At 40.5% G+C, this 16,558-nt stretch overlaps 1 protein-coding gene across 8 annotated transcripts in view; it reads right to left on the bottom strand.

Moving 5' to 3' along the window:
- Window positions 1–16,558, bottom strand: part of ppp6r3 (protein phosphatase 6, regulatory subunit 3) — a 69,681-nt gene that overhangs the window by 45,031 nt on the left and 8,092 nt on the right. For all 8 annotated transcript variants that reach the window (XR_013299679.1, XM_077596866.1, XM_077596864.1 and 5 more), the window contains 4 exons: window positions 13,596–13,661; window positions 11,142–11,254; window positions 2,629–2,742; window positions 1,809–1,935 (listed from right to left, as the gene is read on the bottom strand). Coding sequence is in view for 7 of the 8 variants with exons in the window: in XM_077596866.1 (XP_077452992.1) it covers window positions 1,809–1,935; window positions 2,629–2,742; window positions 11,142–11,254; window positions 13,596–13,661 (420 nt within the window). In the remaining variant the exon portion in view is untranslated. The remainder of the gene's footprint in view (window positions 1–1,808; window positions 1,936–2,628; window positions 2,743–11,141; window positions 11,255–13,595; window positions 13,662–16,558) is intronic.

The following is a 16,558-nucleotide window of genomic DNA, read 5'->3' on the forward strand; positions in this document are numbered from 1 at the left end:
AAACAGCAGAGCAAAAAACTGACAAGAGGCCTTCTTAAAAAGCGTAATTATCTCCTATTGAAATTCAGTGGAAGGAGCCGAGACATGCTGTCTGGAGTATGAAATTCAAACCTGAGACCGCTGAGAAAGTTTGGTCATGAGGAGTGTGCTGGTCAAGAACTCCAAGGGGTTATTGTGCAAAACCAGGATAAGGGATTAACAGTCTGTAAATATTGGTCATCCTGGATATTTTATACGTCAAATTGGCTGCACAAAAGCAGGCCAAGAGATCTTGGACTAGTAACCACAGTGATTTAGCCTGTGCAGTTAGTCTGGATAAACTTATTCCTGTGAGAGAGCTGACAATCTGTTTTAGCTGTCGCTAACAAAAATGCAAACAAAGACTTTTTTTTAATAGCTCCACCTTATTTTAACTGTACTTTTTAACTTTAACAATCTTTCTATTCATTCATTTGGTTTTAATGTTAAGCCTGCCGTTATAATGCAAAGCTAATAAACATTGCTTGTCCAATTACTTGACCAGAGTAACATGCACGTATATATAAGCTATACACCGAAGCCAAAGTGTTGTCCATTGTAGTGCATGGATTTCATGGACTTGTGCAACCAGTACAGCCAAAAAAAGCCAATCAGACTTGTGTTTATCCTGGTCATCTTTATCCTACTTTCATACAACACCCTCTAGATCAGGTGTCTCAAACCGATTCCGCAAAGGGCCGCAGTGGGTCCTGGTTTTTGTTTCAACCGATCCAGTGTCGGCATTTTAACCAATCAGGGTCTTCTAAAATAAGTAGCACCTGGCTGCAATCAACTGATTACACTTGCAAAAAGTGTCGGCTTGTTGGGTTGGAATGAAAACCTGCACCCGCTGCGGCCCTTTGAGGACCGGTTTGAGACCCCTGCTCTAGATACTGTTCAACTCTGTCATCACATGTGCCAACTGATATTGGCATGCAAAGTATTGAGTTGACTTTGTTATCGACTAGACTTATCTTCTACACCAGGGGTCACCAAACTACGGCCCACGGGCCGGATACGGCCCGTCAGCACATTTGGCCCAGCCCTCTGAACAATACCAGAGATGCTATCGGATTTATTTCCTATTTGGAAAAAAAAAAAAATTCAGAAAAATGGGTGAAACTCGCGGTCTAATGGGACGCATGAACCGGGAGTTGGAAAAAAGGGGTCTCACCGCCCCATTACGAGTCCACTGCCTAATTCACCAGCAAGCACTGTGCTGCAAAGTGTTGACGTGAGAGATTCTGCTCTGACAACTGAGCTGAACTTTTATCTGTTAAGATTGTGCATGGCACAACAGAAAGTTAATGTTCCATGGCTTTTTTTTCTATGAAGAACCCACAGAGAGTTATTTAGTTATTATTTATTTCATAAATAGTGTTATTTATTTCCTGTTTTTTCTGTGAAGAACTCAGAGAGGGTTATTTAGTTATTATTTATTTCATTAATAGTGTTATTTGTTTCCTGACTTTTTTCTGTAAAGAACCTGGAAAGGGTTATTTGGTTATGTGTGGCTTTCTGGAAAACAATAATTTTTTTAAGCTCCCCTACGATCGTCACACTTTTTCTTATACAAACTGACACCGGCCCCCCATCAGAGAAGGGAAAGGTTATGTGGCCCTCACAGGAAAAAGTTTGGGGACCCCTGTTCTACACCATTATCCAAATAAACTGTTCAAATTGTAAAAAAATTCACGGCACTGCCCTGTAGTAACTATGTTACATTTTAACATACTAACTTAATGAGTAGTAGAAAGTAGTACTAAGTACAACACTGTGTCAGAATTTACCTTTGGGGGATTCAGCAGTAGTTGATGAAAATCTTTCAATCTTGGTCTCACAGCCTCCAAGATGCTTTGGTTGACAGAGAATGAAGGGTTGGACATTTTGGGGGAGCACTCCATATGGCCCTCAAAACTTGAGGAGAAAACACCAATAACATTCTCAGTGAGGCTGGGTAAAATAGCATTGTATTTTACTTAGTTACTACTTTATGTATTTGTTCGCTTTAACTGTAATTGTAATGGCAAAAATTGAGAATAAAATTGGTTAACACCGAAAATACGATCTATTGGTTCCCCGAATCACAGTATTTATTTTGTCTCATTATATTTGAATCAAAACTGATAAACACTATAAAGACAAAGACAACTTCTGATGAATTTTAGGAGTAACGGCCGTAGATAACTTTAAATTCATACAAAAGTTCAGGATTCAAAACAGGGATAGGCAAACTATTGCACACAGTGGTTGCGGCTTGTAATTCCGATCCATCAAAAGCACATCTGTTCACCAATCTGGTCTTCACAAGGGCAGTCAGGTGCTTCTTGTTTCCACAGAAACAACATTGTTTAAACTGTCTGTGCTGAATCGTTTGAACCAAAACCTGCATCCACGGTGGGCCTTACGGACCGGTTTGCTCACACCTGATTTAAAACATCTGTTGTTGCAACTCTGGACACATTCAAGCTTGGCTGCTGTGCTGCAGCGGCAAAGATCTTCTGTGTCAATTCAGAAAATGTAATAACTGCATCACGCTAGTAGTGTAGTAGTAGTACCTTTGGCATGTAAAAAAATAAAATAGACAGTGGCAAAGATCACAAGACATACGCTGGTCGTCTTGTTTCAAACAATGTCAAAAGGATCTGGATCACACTGACAATTGCTGATTCATTCCTCTCCTTATCGAAGATATGAGACAGGAGCTTCTCCACTGTGGTCTGCCTGAAGATATACACAAAAATCAATTATAAATGTTCAACACATCTACATCCTAAATAATTGTGGGTTTGAATTCACTGCCTAAATCATCATTCTTCTCATTAATAACATACCATATTTTCCAGACTGTAAGTCACCCTTACTTTCAGTTTGGCTGGACCTGCATCTTATACTCAGGGGTGACTTATACAATTTAAAAATATAACATTTCACATATTTCCAATTTTGTCACTGACAGAACAAGGTGTAAATGTTGCCAATAACCAGCCTTAAACAGGGAATTTTTACTTGTGATTAAATAAACACAACAAAGGAGTGAGCTTGAATAGAGAATATATTGTTAATGTCAAATTTTAATCAACTGCTATGAAAAATATTAGGATATTAGGATCATCTACAGTGGTACCTCGACATACGATCGTAATCCGTTCCGAGACTGAGATCGTATGACGAGGTTCTCGTAACTCGAGCGGACGTTTCCCATTGAAATGAATGAAAAAAAAATTAATTCGTTCCAGCCCTCTGAAAAAACACCAAAAACAGGATATTGGATTGGAAAAAATGTTTTATTTCTTCTAATTCCCCATCTATTAACAAAGTAACACATAACTAGTGGTTTAATAGAAATAAAATGTGTTTAATCTAACTAAAATTGGGCGGATTTCACCGAGGGGAGAGGGGTACAAAAGGGGCGGGGGGCTTTGTTTTTTTTCCCCCCACACAACGCACTCGTAAACGGAACAAACACTCCACCCTCATGTTCGCTATCGATGGGCTGTTTGCTGTTGTACTATTCCCTTCACAATATTCCGAAAATGATGCACACAAATGTCCTCACAATCGGAGAACGCACGACCACTTGCCAACGAGCAGCAGTCTTTTATCAGCGATCGCTCCGCTGCTCATGGGAGCTTCGGGGGCACTGGCTAGCAGCTTCCTTTTAGCTTGTAGCATCTGTGTTCGCATCCCCTCGAACGGCGCCTATGATAGAGTTGCTACCGTGGATACTATTGCGGGGAGTTGCGAGCCAGTGCCCCTGATGTTCTTATGAGCATCGTTCGAGAAGTAATATAATACTCCTCGTATTAGATAAAAATAACAGGAAATGCAGCACCTGAGCTTACCCACGTATTGATTGTGGGTAAAGTTTTATTCTGAGAAAGAGTGCCATTGCCTGTCGGCGTTGTGTGCACGAGTATACTTCATTACCCAGAAAGCCCTCTTTTTCCCCCCGCATGCGCGTTGTGAGTTTCCTGGTCTGAATAACTCATTCGGTGCTCGTAAATATTGTTATTGTTGTGCCATGGCCACCTGGCTTGGTCGCATCATGAAATTTTGATCGCATGACAGGTGAATTATTCGATCGAAATTTCCGTCGTAAGACGAGAATTTTGTATGACGAGCGGTCGTGTGACGAGGTACCACTGTATTTGAAATTGTGTGATTGCATAAATGTTGTTCAATGTGCATTCTCCTTTTTATTCATGTTTGGGAGTCGCTCCTACTGCACCACAATGTCTTTCAAATGCATTCCTATGTTCATCTCGAACCACATCTGCGGGAAACAGGTTTGTGAAAGTTGGAGTTTATTTTGTTAAGATTTGGTTTTGTTATGCTTTTTCCCCTGTGACCTGTCCATGTGATTGCCCATTGAGTTCACCTGTTGTCTCCCCACCCCTGGTGAATCTACTTCTTGGTGCCTCTTGTATGACCCAGATGTTTCTGATAGTCTCGTCAACCCATGTCTGTCTATTTAAACTGTGTGCTCGTCAGTCATGGTCGGATCGTTCCATGATCCTCGTTTTTCCCATGTCATCCCCGTCAGGTTTGGTTTTATTTTTTGATTCCGAGTCCTTGTTATTTTCTACATATCCTTGCCAAGTTTAATAAAAGTTATGTCAGTGCACTCTATTTCCCTGTCCTTGATTGCCTCCCTGCATTTGGGTCCAACTACGCACAGTTTGTGACAATTTTGAAGTGAACTAAATTGAGGTTGAAGTTGTAACTGTTGTATTTGTGTTTGACAGCAATTAAGAAGGAGATTTTTAAGGGACATCAAGTAGATATGAACATCTGGAGTGTCGTAAATTGTGCCTAGACATAAGCGAAGGACTATGAGCCCTGATCAGTGAACGGACAATACGCTTTCGAGTTGGCGGAGTGCTGGATGAAAACTTAATCACTGTAACAAAGCAAAAGAAGGAGCTAACGCAAAGTAGACGAAGCAACAAAAGCTGAGTTAAGCTAAGTTCACAGGACCGTCTACACTGTGTCTGAAGTTATTATGCGAATGACAAACATCTGATTACAGTAATCCCTCGATGATCGCAGGTAATGGGATGTTAACTATGTTGTAGTCCTGCCAATACGTCTTGATGCTGAAGGTCTCGTCACTCTCGTCAATGGAGGAAATGACTCTCCATAGTTGACCTAGAGTAGAGGGCTTTGAAGGCCCTAATGACCCCCTGCTCCATGGGCTGCTTAAGGGAGGTGGTTTTGGGGGGAAGGAAGTCTACCTGTACCCCTTCATAATGTAGATCAGTCGCATGACCTCCTGCACATTCCATGAAGAGAACCACTTTTCAGCCAGGTAATGCTTTACCATCATCGTGGGCTAGTCTGGCTTGAGGTACCAGGCAGGGGATCATCTTCGTCGCCGTCTTTTTCGTCGTTGTCACCAGTTTCAGCCACAATAACTCATTTAAAGCTTTAGCCTTATCTCGGATAATATTTGCATCCAGGCTAATATTCTTTTGCCAGGAATCTTTTCCATTCTGACGATGGTCTTATTTTGCATGTTAGGACCCTTTTGGGATCCTTCGAGAATGATATCGAGACAGTTTTACGGATGTAAGTCTCTTCCTTCTTGATATGGCGAAAGGTAAATTCATTAAGTCCATATTTTCAGGCTATGGTCGCGAAGCTATTTCCCACTTTCATCATGTCCAATTGAGTCGCTTTTTTAAATTGGCCAATTGGCATCCGAGATCTCTAGGGGTGCTGGCCAATTGTCATCCGAGATCTCTAGGGGTGCTGGCCAATCGGCTTGAATCTTGGCTGTCTGAAACGTTCCTCGGTGGTGCGGGTAGCATCTGTTGGAATTTTATTTTATTTTTTAATATTTTTTAATTGAATAATTTTTAACCCGCGAAAGAGTGAAGCAGTGATTACCAAGCGCGAAGTATCGAGGTGTTAGTGTATTATCAAAACTAATGGATCTTTTCAAACACAAACATTCCTGCATTATTGTCAACACTTGTGTCTACCAAATTCTTTTTTTAGAGTTGCAAATATTTATTTAACAAAGTAACCCCCAAAATATACAACTGCACTGTGTTATTATGCATCATAACACTATTTTTTTAATAACCACAATTTATTGAAAATTTTCCAGAAAAATGTTTATCATACATTCTGTTTTCAATGGCAAAACAACAATCACATCTTGTCTTGAAACATTAAGTGGCTGTTCACATGCCGTATTTTCACACCTATAGGGCGCACTTAAAAGTCTACTATTTTCTCTAAAATGGTCGATGCGCCCAATCGGTCAGTGCGCCTTGTCTGTGCACTAAATTCAATTTTTGTATGGCCCTGACCGCTTCCACTTGAGTGACTGGTTTTATTTCTTGCCGGCACGCTACTTATTGCGATCAACCCAGCGGACGTTCACCCTAAAAATATACTCCTTGCACATTCCAAGCATTACGGTAAATCAATTCAAAACATCCCAGGGGAGTGGCAAGGCATTTGACTTCCATGTGCTTGCAGCGCTTTTAACCCTCAAAAACACTCAATACTCAAAGAAACAGCATATTAGGACTATACAGAGGAAATGCCTGACGTGAATGACAACAAAATACGGGTGTGAACGCTTGGAAAATGGACTGAAACCATGGATTGAACACAATTTAACAGCTTTGTTAACGGGTGGACAACATAGTAGTTCGGGCAGGCAGAGTCACACGAGTTACTCACGTGACGATTTGGAATGAATTGTCGATGCCGATATAACAGCAAGGAGAATCAAAGGCTTGGGAGTGATGCATGTCGCAAGTTACAATGGATTGTGGATGACTGGGCTCAAGTCTCGGCCAGCACTGTTGTTCGAGCTTTCGCGAAAGCTAGAATTAAGTTCCTGGAATACACAACTCTGACTGACAGTGGAGCCTAGCATGTTGAATGCCGAACTCTTTATATCAGTGTATATTTTACCTCAATAAAGCATTATCAAACTTAGTTTTGCTCATGCTGTCTTTAAAAAAACACGCTAGTGGCTAGGATAACATAGGTACGCTAGCGACTAGCATAAAATAGGTATGCTAATGGATAGCATAACACACGCTAGCCTAGTGTCATGCTAGCGCCTTTTCCGAGGAAGCACCCAATGTATTGACAAAAAACTGAAATGATACCCGCAACTAAGACTGCGCGCTGGTGTTTTATAGGTGGGAAAATACGGTATTTATATAACCCCCTTTGTTTTCTACAAGCTTCATGAGTCTCTTGTCCATAGAACGTGTGAAAGTGCCAATTGTCTCTGCTGGTATGCCGTTCACAGTGGGTTCTAAAGCGGCCCAAAGTTTAACTTTACTGGAATACTGCTTCCCACCACTATAAAGCTCTTTTTTGACAATTGCCCAAAGATTTTCAATAGGATTCAAGTCAGGGGATGATGAAGGCCATTTCATGAACTTGTTTCCGGAAAAGCCTCTTGTAGCCAAATACTCCAGCGTTCCTTTGGAAGCATGGGAAGGTGCATTGTCTTGCATAAAAATGCATTTTTGTTTAAATGCACGACTCTTGTGGTTTTTACCACTTGAAGAATATATCCTCAAAAAGCTGAAGGTAGTTTGTGATGTTCAGTTTGACTACATCGTCAACTTTGTGGGGGCCTATGACCTTTTTGTCCACAATTCCAGCCCATAACATAAGACCTCCACCACCCTGTTGCCGTTTGAATCTGTTTGGAGGGGTGCCTTCGTGAGCAATCCAACATTTTGCCCATCCATCTGGCCCATCAAGAGAAACACTGCATTCATCTGTAAAAACAAAAGTTTCAAATCTTGTTTTTAAATTCTCCTTGCACCAGTTCAGTCTTCTATCAATGTGGTTCTTGTTCAGTGGTGGTCTGTTAATGGCTTTTCTCACTTTGCCAAGAGTTTGCAAAATTCGACATCTCTTGACTCTCTTCACACCAGCAATTCCAGCCTTGTCAAAGATAGTTTTACTGCTCAAGAAAGGATTTTTTCTTGGAACTCAATTGAGCTGTCATTTGTCTCTTTCATTAACATCTTTGAATCCTTTGTTTATTGAGTAATTCACAATCTTTTTGATGGTACGATGAACCCTGCCAAGTTTCTTCAAAATTGTCAATGTTGTTTCACCACCTGATGAAAATTTCACAATTTTCTCTTTTTCAGTTGCTGATATGTCTTTTTTCTTCACCGTTCTCAGTTTCGGATTCAAAACAACAATGCCAACATGTACTTTTCAAAAGTCGATAATACATGCATAATAACATCAGACAGCGCATTTATATATTTTGGGAGTTCATTTATTAAATAAAGATTACTTTCAACTCTTAAAAGGGATTTGGTATACAATAGTGTTGACAATAATGCATTAATTTTTGTTTGAAAAGATCTTAGTTTTGTTAAAAATCTGATTTTTGTAATTTGCATGATCAAATCAAATCAAATGCCTTTATCGTCATCATACACAGCTGCGTATAACGGAATTGGTGGTGCTACTCCAAGCTTTTCAAAGTGTGTTTTCCCTCAAAAAAAATTTTGAATAAAAAACAAATAGTCTAAAAGTATAAAAAGTCACATCCCGGCTAGTTGAATTCTAAAATATTGCACAGATTCTAAAATATTGCACAGATTTCTAAGATATTGCACATTGTTAATGCACACCCTGAGGTTATTGCGCAGAAGGGATTGTGTGTTGTGCTAACTCAAGTTCAGAGTCCTGATGGCTGTGGGAAAAAAACTGTCCTTAAGTCTATTTGTCCGTGCATTGTGAGACCTGTAGCGTCTTTCAGAGGGCAGCAACTGGAACAGGTTGTGACCAGGGTGGTATTGGTCCCTGACAATGTTCCTGGCTCTGCTGAGGTAGCGAGGGCTGGCAATGTCATTCAGTGAGGGCAGAGAGCAGCCGATGATCTTCTGGGCAGTGTTGATCACTCTCTGCATGGCCTTTCTGTCTGCTGCCGTGCTTCCAGCGTACCACACTGTAATGCAGTATATCAGGATACTCTCCACAGTGGCTCTATAGAAGGTTACCAGAAGCTTAGTTTTTAAGTTGTTCCTCCTGAGTACCTGCAAAGTGCTCCTCAATTTTCCTTGTATATGCCTTTTTAATGCCTCTCTTCAGCTCTGCTCTGGCAGCGCTGTATTTTACTTTGTCCCCTGACCTGAAGGCAGTGTTACGGCATTTGATGAGTGCCTGTGTCTCACTGGTCATCCAGGGTTTTTGGTTAGGAAAAACCTGTATCCGTTTATTAACAGTGACGTTGTCCGTGCAGTTTTTGATGTAGGAAAGTACAGTGTCCGTGTAGTCCTGGAGGTTGTGGTGTTCAAAAAGTTCCCAAATGGTGCGGGAAAAACAGTCCTACAGCTGAGAAAGGGCGTCCTCGGGCCATGTTTTTATTATCTTTATTTGTGGCCTTGTTAGCCTCCGGAGTGGGGTGTATACCAGGGTGAGGGACAGGCAGAGATGGTCTGATTCAGCTAGATGAGGGAGGGGTGTGGCTCTATAAGCATGTTTGATATTAGAATAAACATGGTCTTGAGTTTTATCTCCTCTGGTATGACACTTCATGTACTGGATAAACTTAGGCAGAACAGTCTTTAAACATGCTTTGTTGAAGTCACCAGCGACAATAAAGACTCCATCGGGGTGGTCAAGCTGCTGTTTGTTTACAGTTGCTAGCAGGAGGCTAAGTGCCATGCTAACATTAGCATCCGGTGGGATGTAAACCGCCATTACAATGACAATTGTTAGCTCTCTAGGTAGATAGAAGGGCCTGCACCATACTGCCAATAGCTCTAAATCCGGGGAGCAGTGAGTGTTAATGATCCTACTGTTGCAGCACCATTCCTTGTGTATGTACAGTGGTACCTCGACATACGATCGTAATCCGTTCCGAGACTGAGATCGTATGACGAGGTTCTCGTAACTCGAGCGGACGTTTCCCATTGAAATGAATGGAAAACAATTTAATTCGTTCCAGCCCTCTGAAAAAACACCAAAAACAGGATATTGGATTGGAAAAATGTTTTATTTCTTCTAATTCCCCATCTATTAACAAAGTAACACATAACTAGTGGTTTACTCGTAAACAGAACAAACACTCCACCCTCACGTTCGCTATCGATGGGCTGTTTGCTGTCGTACTATTCCCTTCAAAATATTCCGAAAATGATGCACACAAATGTCCTCACAATCGGAGAACGCACGACCACTTGCCAACGAGCAGCAGTCTTATCAGCGATCGCACCGCTGCTCATGGGAGCTTCGGGGGCGCTGGCTAGCGGCTCCTTTTAGCTTGTAGCATGCTGTTTCGAGCACGAGTATACTTCATTACCCAGAAAGCCCTCTTTTCCCTGCGCATGCGCGTTGTGCGTTTCCTGGTCTGAATAGCTCATCCGGTGCTCGTAAATATTGTTATACACGAAAGATATGCAAAAAAATGCCATGACCACCTGGCTTGGTCGCATTACGAAATTTTGACCGCATCACGGGCAAATTATTCGATCGAAATTTCCCCCGTAAGACGAGCATTTTGTATGACGAGCGGTCGTATGACGAGGTACCACTGTATATACAAAGTCCCCCCCCTTTGCTTTTCCCTGACAATTCTTTTGAAAGATCGGAGGTTGTTGCACTAAAGTGCTGTAATGTGCGTCAGTCAGAGCGCGAAGCATTACCTGGAAGCTTGTGCCTAGAAAAACATTTTTTTGCCAGACTAGAATAAAGTGTCATTGCACATTCACACGGTGGTTAGCCGTGGCGCACTGTTATAATTTGCTCAGGGAGTACGGCACCAAAGAAGAACAAACAGCACAGAGCAGAACTATCCAGCGAGTCAACGACACCATGGGAAAGTTTTTTTTAAGGGATGGAAAGAAAGGCAGAGAGCAACGCAGATAGTGAGTCAAACAATCAAGTCACACAAAAGCCAAATGGAGAAAATATGATGATGTGTATGTAGCACTTGGCTTCACTGTTATTTTGGTGGGAAAAGAGGAAAGACCGGTACGTTTCCTGTGCCAAAAAATGCAGCAGACAGCATGAAGTCCAAAAAAGTGATTTAAAGACATTACACCCCAGCAACAGAAGAGCAGCACATTGTCCCTGGGGTTTTGCAAATGACTGTATACATTAACAAAACATACTTTTCAAGTGTTGCCAGTAATGGATCGGGTTGTGGGCACCCCTGAACCTGGAACATCTGGTCTCTGCTCAGTCTGATGATCTCACATAGTGACTGTGAGGCATTAGAGTGTCTCTGTGAAGAATATTACAAATAAAACAAGTAATAATCATATGTAGCCACCTAATGGTGTAGAGTAGGGGTAGGGAACCTATGGCTCGGGAGCCATTTGTGGCTCTTTTAATTGGTGCATCTGGCTCTACGCTAACCTGTGAGGTAATATATGGAAACTTCTGGTGAGAGAGCTGAGCCCTGTACAAATCAATAGGAGCATCACGTCGGTTCAGTGGCGTTTACATTACCTCTAGCGCCTTTTGAATATATTTTTTTCATTACACTTCTGCATACATCCTCTTATTGATTAGCAACAGCAAAAAATGTTGTCAAAGGAATTCAAAAGACTTTTTCTGACTTTAAAAGTGGTGAAACGACTAAAAAAAATCCACACTTTCATATATTTATACTTTTAAATTCTGATTATGGCTCTCAAGGAATAATATTTGAAAATATGAATTGTTTATGGCTCTTTCCATCAAAAAGGTTCCCGACCCCTGGTGTAGAGGTTCACTCGCCTGACTTTGGTGGGGCCAGGCGCGGGGTCGAATCCCGCTGGGGGTGGTATGATTATGAGTGAAAATGGCTTTGTGTGTGTCTGTGTCCCCTACGTCTGACTGGTGACCAGTCTAGGGATAGTCTGCCTTTCGCCTGAAGTTGGCTGGGATAGACCAGCATGCCCCACAACCCTTATGAGGATGCGCAGTATGGAAGATTAATGAATGAATGAATAATCATATGAAAACAAATCATTCAATTATCATTTGATATTATTGTTAATAATAATAATACCGAATGTGAATTAATAAAGTATTTGTATGGTTTCAGGTTTACCACATTTCGTCATACCAATTCATCTGTCAGCAAAATCATTCCCTGCAGTGGCATGCAAAAGGGCAGGCACCCTGGGTATAACAAAACTAAGTCTGATGTTTTTTTTGTTTTTTTGTTTTTAAACTGTTCAGGCTTACTGAATTTCCTATTGGCTAAACGGCCCGAAGTTAAACGGAACTGCGGTTTACCTCGAGCACCTGAGAGCACAGTTACTCCATTGTTATCTGCTCCACTTAAGCAGGGATTGAGATAATGGTTTCCATCCAATCACAGGAATAGGTAATTATTCAAAATAAAATTTTAAAGGCAACCCTTTCAATAGTTGTGAAGACGGGTTGGTGTGTTAAGGTCTCCCCCGTCAAGGTGTGAGGCTAACTGTTTACCTTATTTCTCTTAAGCTGTGTGGTAGGAATATGCTCGATTTTAGTCAAAACTGCTTATATAAGTTTTGGATTTTTATAAGATTAGCAAAATACAAAGCTAGCCAACTAAGACAGCCAAAATGAGCGATTATGAGATGCATGACAACAGCGAGCCGACCCACTATAAGATCAAAGTTGTTTCCTTGCTTTCTATTTTTTTAAGCATCCTAAACTGTGCGTGCACAAACAGCAACCTTATTGAAAATTATCTTAACCTCCTAGGACCTGGCGTCCACGTGTGTGAACATCACATTTTTGGTTGTCAGATGACTGCAATGTTAAATTTTGGACTATAAGGGCCTGGGGTCCACTTATGATGTGGAAAACATTTTTCTCAGAAACTACATCATTCTTTTTTTTACACTCATCAGGTCCCAATTAGCCTAAATATCAAAGAGAAAATAAAAATGGAAATCTTAGGAGGTTTAGGACAGCCTGTAATTCTTTTCTTACTTGTTAACGTGGATTAAAATGGGTCAAGTTCATCCAACTTTTTTGTTCAAACGGCCACTTGAGGTAAACATATTTAGGCTTCTATTTGTGAGGATGAAAATAGTCTGCTTGCCAATCGTGACGTATTTAGTTTATTATTTTATTTATTTCATACTGCAAAGAAACTTTTGGTTTGAAGGCAAATGTATACAAATAGACACTTGTCAAAATTTCTGCAGGTTTCATTATTCATTACTTTTCATAGTATAATGAGGGAGTTGTCCTATCTTTATTGCACAACAAAACAATAAAAATACTTTTTGAAATCATATGTTATATTCTCTTTTCTTTAAAGGAAGGTAACAGAGTTACTTTTATAATTTAATAACGAGGAAAATAATTTATTTACTTATTCACTTATTCACCAAAGTTTGAAGTTTCCAATTTGAAAAAAAAATGTGACAATTAGAGCTAATTATTGATATACTTTTTTTTGGGTGATAATTTTTTTTGTCATATCACCCAGTCCCTGTTTAAAGTATACATACACCTTTTTTCTCTTTTTAGACAAATGATTGTGAACTGTCAATATCACTTCAAGCAAGTGTTTCAGCTACATTGACTAAAAACTGAGTATCACAGTGTGATATTTATAATAATAATGTAACACTTACATCTTCATCCTGAGAGGGCTGTACCATATCCACAAGGCTCTCAATTATATTTTGCTGATTCAGCCACTGAAATAGGAGAGAATTTAGTTAAAACAAGTACAGTAATATCACGACACACATGTGCCCCGACATACAAGCAATTTGAGATACGAGTAAAATTTCAAGCAAATATTTATCTTGAGATACGAGACAATTTTTGATATACAAGTATACAGCGGATGCGAGAGGCTGCTCATGAGAACATCATGGGCACTGTCTTTCTGGTCGCGACTCCTTCGTGTAATGTCTCTACGAGCACTGGGTGGAGCGTTGCATTTTTTTCAGTGTTGTTTTTTCCCATTAGTCAGTGCGAATAGCAGAGCTTGTTCACTAATACGAGAGGAGTACTACTTCCCGGGCAAGTTGGCAAGTGGTGGTGCGTTATCCTATTGTGAGGACATTTGTGTGCATCATTTTGGGAATATTCTGAAGGGAAGACAAAAGCAAACAACCCTCGATAGGATGCATCTGAAAGTCAGGGTGGAGGCGGGGCAAATAGAGCCAACCGGGAAACAAAATTACAGGTTTAGTTTAAGGTTAGATTAAACTTATTTTTGAGTGTCTGCATCGTAATCCAAGTTCATTTAAATGTGTTTGTTATGATACGAGCGCGTTGCCGTGCAAAAAGTCGCCCCGTCCCTCTCTCTCTCCCTTCCGCAAAATCCGTCTAATTTTAGTACTATTAAACACATTTTAGTAATATTAAACCACTAGTTATTTGTTACTTTGTTAATAGATGGCGAATTACAACAAATAAAAATGTTTTTCCAATCCAATATCCTGTTTTTGGTATTTTTTCAGAGGGTTGGAACAAATTAATTTGTTTTTAGTTCATTTCTGTGGGAAACGTTCATTTTAGTTACGAGTAAATCGACATACGAGCTCAGTCCCGGAACGCATTAAGCTCGTATCTCGAGGTACCCATGTATTCTGAAAGAAAAATTCTGTTCTTTTTTTCTTTTTTGTTAAACCGGTACTAATGTTAGTGAATAAGTCCACAAAGCAACACAATAATGACGAGAGACATGGACATACAAAGAAAAACGACGAGTGGCATAGCACGGTGTTTACGGAAGTAAACATCGCCCCACGTAGCGGTCATGTACGGGGCTCGACAACCATAGGTTCTGGAGCCGCACTGCACAAGTGGATCCCTTGAGGTTTTTCAAAAATGTATGAAAATGGGGTAGAGAAATATTTTTTTTGTTTTAATATGGTTTCTATAGGAGGACAAACATGAAACAAACATTCTTAACGTTTTTCAATGCTGTAAGAATGTGTAGAATAAATATTAAATTTCAACATTTCTGTCAATGAAGATTTGCGTCATGGCCTGCGACACGTTTCTATCAGCAGGTCAGAATGCTAGGCAGGTCGCTGTTCTAAACAAACCGGTGACTGTGTGATGGGCCCAGGATCCCAAGGGGAAAAGAGAAAAAAAAATAACTGAGAAAACAAAAGATTGAACATTTCTTGGACCAAATCATTTGCATTCATTGCCAATGCGGAATGATTGCCTGAATGTTTGCTTTGGAGCGAGAAGTTGTATATAACAAAAAGACTCACGTAGAAAGACATTTCCAGGTAACGCATGCTAAATTTGCAGGCGAGGACCCAGTTGGGAAAGAGAGAAAAACTGTGATTGCATTACTTCTAGAGAAATTAGGAGCGCAAAAATAGATTTAAAAAGTGGATTGCATGTTCAAACTCCACTACTGCTGCCGTTGTTTTGCAAAGTGGGAAATAACATGTGGAAAACCAACCACAAATGGCAAAGGTGCACGTTACACACGTTCAATTTTCAAAACGACATAAAAATGTCAGACTTCTTTGTTGCATTTCCTTCATTTATATAAAGCAATGAAACCTAATTCATTGATTGTCACAATTTGCAGGGCTGTGTTTGCGTGGGACGTAGTTGGACCCTAACGCGGGGAAACAAGAATCATGAATCATAGGCATACAATGCAGACGATCCGACCAGGACTGACAAACACAGAGTTTAAATAGACAGACATGGGTTGACGAGACAATCATAAACATCTGGATAACACAAGAGGGAGCAAACAGGAGATACACAAGGGGCGGGGAGACGAAAGGCGAACTCAATGGGCAATCACATGGACAAGTCACACAGGTGAAAAAACATAAGACCAATTGATATTGTAAAATAGTTAAATTTGAGGCAGCATTGTACAACAGAGCAGTCACGTTGTGCTTCGTTCTCTACAGAATGCACCGCAGGGAAAATAAACATATACCGTATTTACTCGCATATAAGCCGCTTTTGTCGGACAAAAAATGATGACAGAATCGAGGGTACGGCTTATATGCGCATAAAAAACAGGACATGAAAAAAAAACTGCAAATTGACGGCGCCGTGACACGATGACGTCAGGACAAAAATGGTCGCTGCGTCGGCGCGTGACGTCACGACGTAAGCGAATTCGGCCGATACTTTCATATATTTCAAAATAGAGAAAAGATAAACAGATAAAACGCTAAACAACATTTATTTTGATGTATATGAATGAAATTCAAGGAAAAAAACTTGCGTATCTTGCATAAAACGTGAAAAAAAACACGTTCCTGTCACTGCTTGCTCAGAGCACAGCCATCTTACCTGGGTCCCAGGCAGCCATATTACCTAGGGCGCCGAAGTATAAACCTAGTTAAACGTGCTCTGACTGACGAGACGCGAGTAGTCTTGAATTTGAAGGGAAAAAAATCCACTTTGATTATTATACATTTCCTATGTTTTCCGTTATTTTCATTAAACGGCAGGTTATATCCTTCTTTTCGTTCAGGCACCTAGGGGGACAGATTGGGGTCCTATAGTTGCAGTTTGAGTTGTAGTCTTTAGTAGAGAGCACTGCGAACGTTTCCAGCGGAGTTTGATTCAGTGTTCATCAAAGTTGACTGTA

Source organism: Stigmatopora argus, chromosome 3 (assembly GCF_051989625.1).
Source record: "Stigmatopora argus isolate UIUO_Sarg chromosome 3, RoL_Sarg_1.0, whole genome shotgun sequence".
NCBI lineage: Eukaryota > Metazoa > Chordata > Actinopteri > Syngnathiformes > Syngnathidae > Stigmatopora > Stigmatopora argus.